At 42.3% G+C, this 3668-nt stretch overlaps 1 protein-coding gene across 1 annotated transcript; it reads left to right on the top strand.

Annotated features, from left to right (window-relative positions):
- Positions 1–248: 248 nt before the first annotated feature.
- On the top strand, positions 249–3668 carry cav3 (caveolin 3). Its single transcript, XM_008296871.1, has 2 exons — positions 249–521; positions 1924–3668. Exons 1-2 carry the CDS (start codon positions 405–407, stop codon positions 2263–2265), a joined length of 459 nt encoding a protein of 152 aa, XP_008295093.1. The 5' UTR covers positions 249–404; the 3' UTR covers positions 2266–3668.

Below are 3668 nucleotides of genomic sequence, written 5' to 3'. Positions count from 1 at the left end.
AAGGGTGTGTTTGCGCTCACTGCCTCACTCTGTGGTGGAAGTTAGTGCCAATGTGTAAACCCAACCCAATCAGCCCAACAGGCCCATGTGAAATGTGACACAACCCTGGGTTCTCCTTTAAGGCATTCCTTTTCGGTCTGTGTGCAATACATTGTGTGCATGTGTGCACTTTCTCTGAGTGTGTGTGTGTGTGTGTGTGTGTGTTGGTTCCTATGCGTGAGCAGGGTGGCAGTTAGGCCTCCATTTTTACCAGGACGTCTGCAGCAGCTGTCCTCTGGCATGTCAGGGGGAGCGTCACAGTCGTGATACACGGGTCAGAAGCGAGCTGAGGCGGCTGCGTGCAGTTTGATCCAGGAAGGTTTATCCTCACTGTGTCCAACCCGTCCAGGACCCGCGGCCCCACCATGGCGGATCAGTACCAGTACAACACCAATGAGGAGAAGATTGTGAAGGACAGCCACACAAAAGAGATTGATCTAATTAACAGAGACCCCAAGCAGATCAATGAGGACGTGGTGAAGGTTTGTGCAGCATGGAGACAACACCCGGTCGTAAAAAGGTTTAAGAATGTAACCACTGTCTTTGCATGAGTGGAAATGTGGAAGAAATGCACAAAGTGAATGCTGGGAAAGAAGCCAAGAGAGATAGTAAAGAGAAGAAGAACAGGTTATTGTACTGTCTGAAAAAAAAATCCCTAAATAGACCATGAGCTATTCCTGTTGCTTGTGCAGAACACAAAGTTTATTTTGGGAATGGGGCAGAAGAGTTGGAAACTGATACACCATGCCTCTGTGATTTATTTAGGTTACTGTTTACCCTGTGATTGTTGCCATGTCATCATCACAAAATATTTTACCAAATGACAGAACCTTGTATGCTTTTAGATGACATTTTCTTTGACTGAAGATGGTCAATGTAAACACCGTCAAAGATGGTAAATCACGAGTCGAACATATGTTTCGTGTGTGCATGGCTCAGTTTTGAATGATTAACAGGAGGCTCATGTTGGTTTTCCCAAAAGTGTACTCTGATAAAGATGAATGGTTGCTACTTTAAACTCTAAGGTTACTCCCATTAGGAGTTATAATAAGTGATGGATTACCACGTACACTTAAAGTCCATGCAATCATTTTCTTCAAATGTTTCAAATTCTTTGCCTTTTCAATAAAACAGAGTGGGTCATTCATATCCATTAAGACGCATCTTATCTTCTGTGGAATCAGATCTAGCAGTTATGGCCCACATGGATGTCCATCTGTTATTTTTTTCCCTGAAGAAAACAGATTTTTGTTTTGTGGAATTTCACTCTAGCCATCCTCTAATGGCTACAAGATGCCTAGACCAGTTAGAAAAAATCTAAAACATGTCCAGCCATCCATTCAGAGGATGATCTCAGTCTGATATGTCTACAGGAAACAGGCTTGTTACTTCACATACTGATCCTATCCAGTGGTTTGGAAGCAAAGAGATGGTTTTAGATGTGCAGCGCGACCGCCTGCTATGATTACTGACAAATAGATTACCATTTCATTGCCGAGCCTGCTGAGAATGCAATAGCCAACTTTTCCGAAAAGACTAGGTGGCACATGTAGGAAACAAATTGGACAACTGCACAGTTGCTCTCATGAATGTTGCATGAGGCTAACTTTGGTTGATTAAAAAAAGTGTTGGCATAGAGACTTTAGAATGATTTGGATGCAGCATTAAAAGCCACTCCACAACTTTGCCTGTATGACACTACACAAAGTACAACACATAATTAGTTTTTATGAATAAATTTCACCTGAACACTCTGAAAAGTATAAAGTTTGTACATAAAGTTGGCATGTGTGTACTACTGGGAGCCAGCAGAGGTCTGGTGAAGGCAGGTGGATGAAAGCATGGATCTATATTAATGAATTTCGTTTTAAAATTTCCTTTCAGGTGGAGTTTGAGGATGTCATTGCAGAGCCTGATGGTACACACAGCCTGGATGGAGTGTGGAAGCTCAGCTACACCACCTTCACTGTGTCCAAGTACTGGTGCTACCGCATCCTGTCTGCTGTCTTCGGCATCCCCGTGGCTCTGCTCTGGGGTTTCCTGTTCGCCTGCATCTCCTTCTGCCACATCTGGGCCGTGGTTCCCTGCATCAAGAGCTGTCTGATTGAGTCGCAGTGCATCAGCCGCATCTACTCTCTCTGCATCCAGACCTTCTGTGATCCATTCTTTGAAGCCCTGGGCAAAGTTTTCAGCAGCGTGCGCGTAGCACTGCGCAAAGAAGTCTAAGAACTCAGGAAGTAGTGTTTATAGTGTGATCAGATGAAGTGTGGTATCTTTTTATACACCAGAAGATCAGTCCTGGAATCTTGCTTGCTCCCTGATACTCCTCCTCCTCCTCCTCTCCTCCTCCTCCTCCTCCTCCTATCCTGTCCCCACCCTCCCAACCTCAGACTGAGATCTGAGTCCTGACATGCCCAGTGTGCCTTTTGCCACCAGAAGTTCTGTGACAGCTGCAGCAGGCAGTTTGGTTCTGTGACAGCTCTGGCACTCCTGGAAGGCTCAGTGCTCCTCGCTGAGGGAGTGGAGGGCTGCCTGCCATGGGGAGGACTCAACTGTCCTCATTTATTTGTACCACAAAAAAAGCTCAGACAATGGCTATTTGTTAACAGCAAAGGAAATCAACTCCCCTGCTGCACCTGTGGACGATGCTGCCTCTGTGAATTACATTTGGCTATTCTAAGAAGTTACACTGATGCTGTATGTGGCCACGTCGAGTATTGTTGAACTTTGCATTGATGGAATCGATATAATTATTTGAATTAATCTTATTATAAAATTCTAACAGAATGAAAAGAATTGAAAGCATTTTTGCAAATTAATTATTTTGTCCAGTATGGTCTAATTTCTTTATTTCCCCTTTTAATTTGTGATGATGCTACAAAAACTAACAGACTTTTGGAAGACTTGCAGATGTTTGAAACCAGTAATGCAGATAATCTACTTCTTTTATCAAAGTGTGACGAGTGGAATAATGCACATATTTGTTTGCATGTTTCAGTAAGGTGTGTGTAAGCAAGTATGGACCAACTTACTGATGGAGTAAAGCAAAAGTTCTCTGTGAAATCGGTTATATGTCATTTTTCACAGTGAATTTGGATTGAAAAGTATAATACCTTTGCTGCTATTCAGTAAAAAAAAAAGCAAAATAATATATAGGATGAAATTAAGACATTTTAAAATGTAAGAGAGAGTTTCTTGTTGAGTATAATGCCCCACTGGTACAGCGTTTGATTTACAGTATATTATGGGGGTTGTTTAAACTCATTCTGAGAGACTTCAGATATCATTTACACCAAACACCTACTTCAGTGTTTTTAAAACCTCCATTCATCCTGGAAGCAGTGGCCTGTGAACTGTGACCCACTAGAGGTTGCTGTTGTGTGTCTTCCATGTGTCTGAGGTCTATTCTGGATGATTCACTGTCGCCACACCTTCCTTTGTTTCCAATACGCTCAGGCTGATGTTTTTCTAATCCTGTGTTCAACTACAAACTCTAGAAACACACAGAGTCTATATGTTCAGAAACAGCACACTGATTAATGAGCTGTATTAAACCGTGTAATTAATGAGCACATGTGATTTATTTGCTTGATTATGTTGTCAATTAAAAAAACAACAACAAAAAAAAA

The sequence above is a fragment of the Stegastes partitus genome, unplaced genomic scaffold (genome assembly GCF_000690725.1).
Source record: "Stegastes partitus isolate 25-593 unplaced genomic scaffold, Stegastes_partitus-1.0.2 Scaffold1159, whole genome shotgun sequence".
NCBI lineage: Eukaryota > Metazoa > Chordata > Actinopteri > Pomacentridae > Stegastes > Stegastes partitus.
The sequence above is the reverse complement of the archived record's forward strand: the minus strand, read 5'-3'. Positions and strand labels throughout refer to the sequence as shown.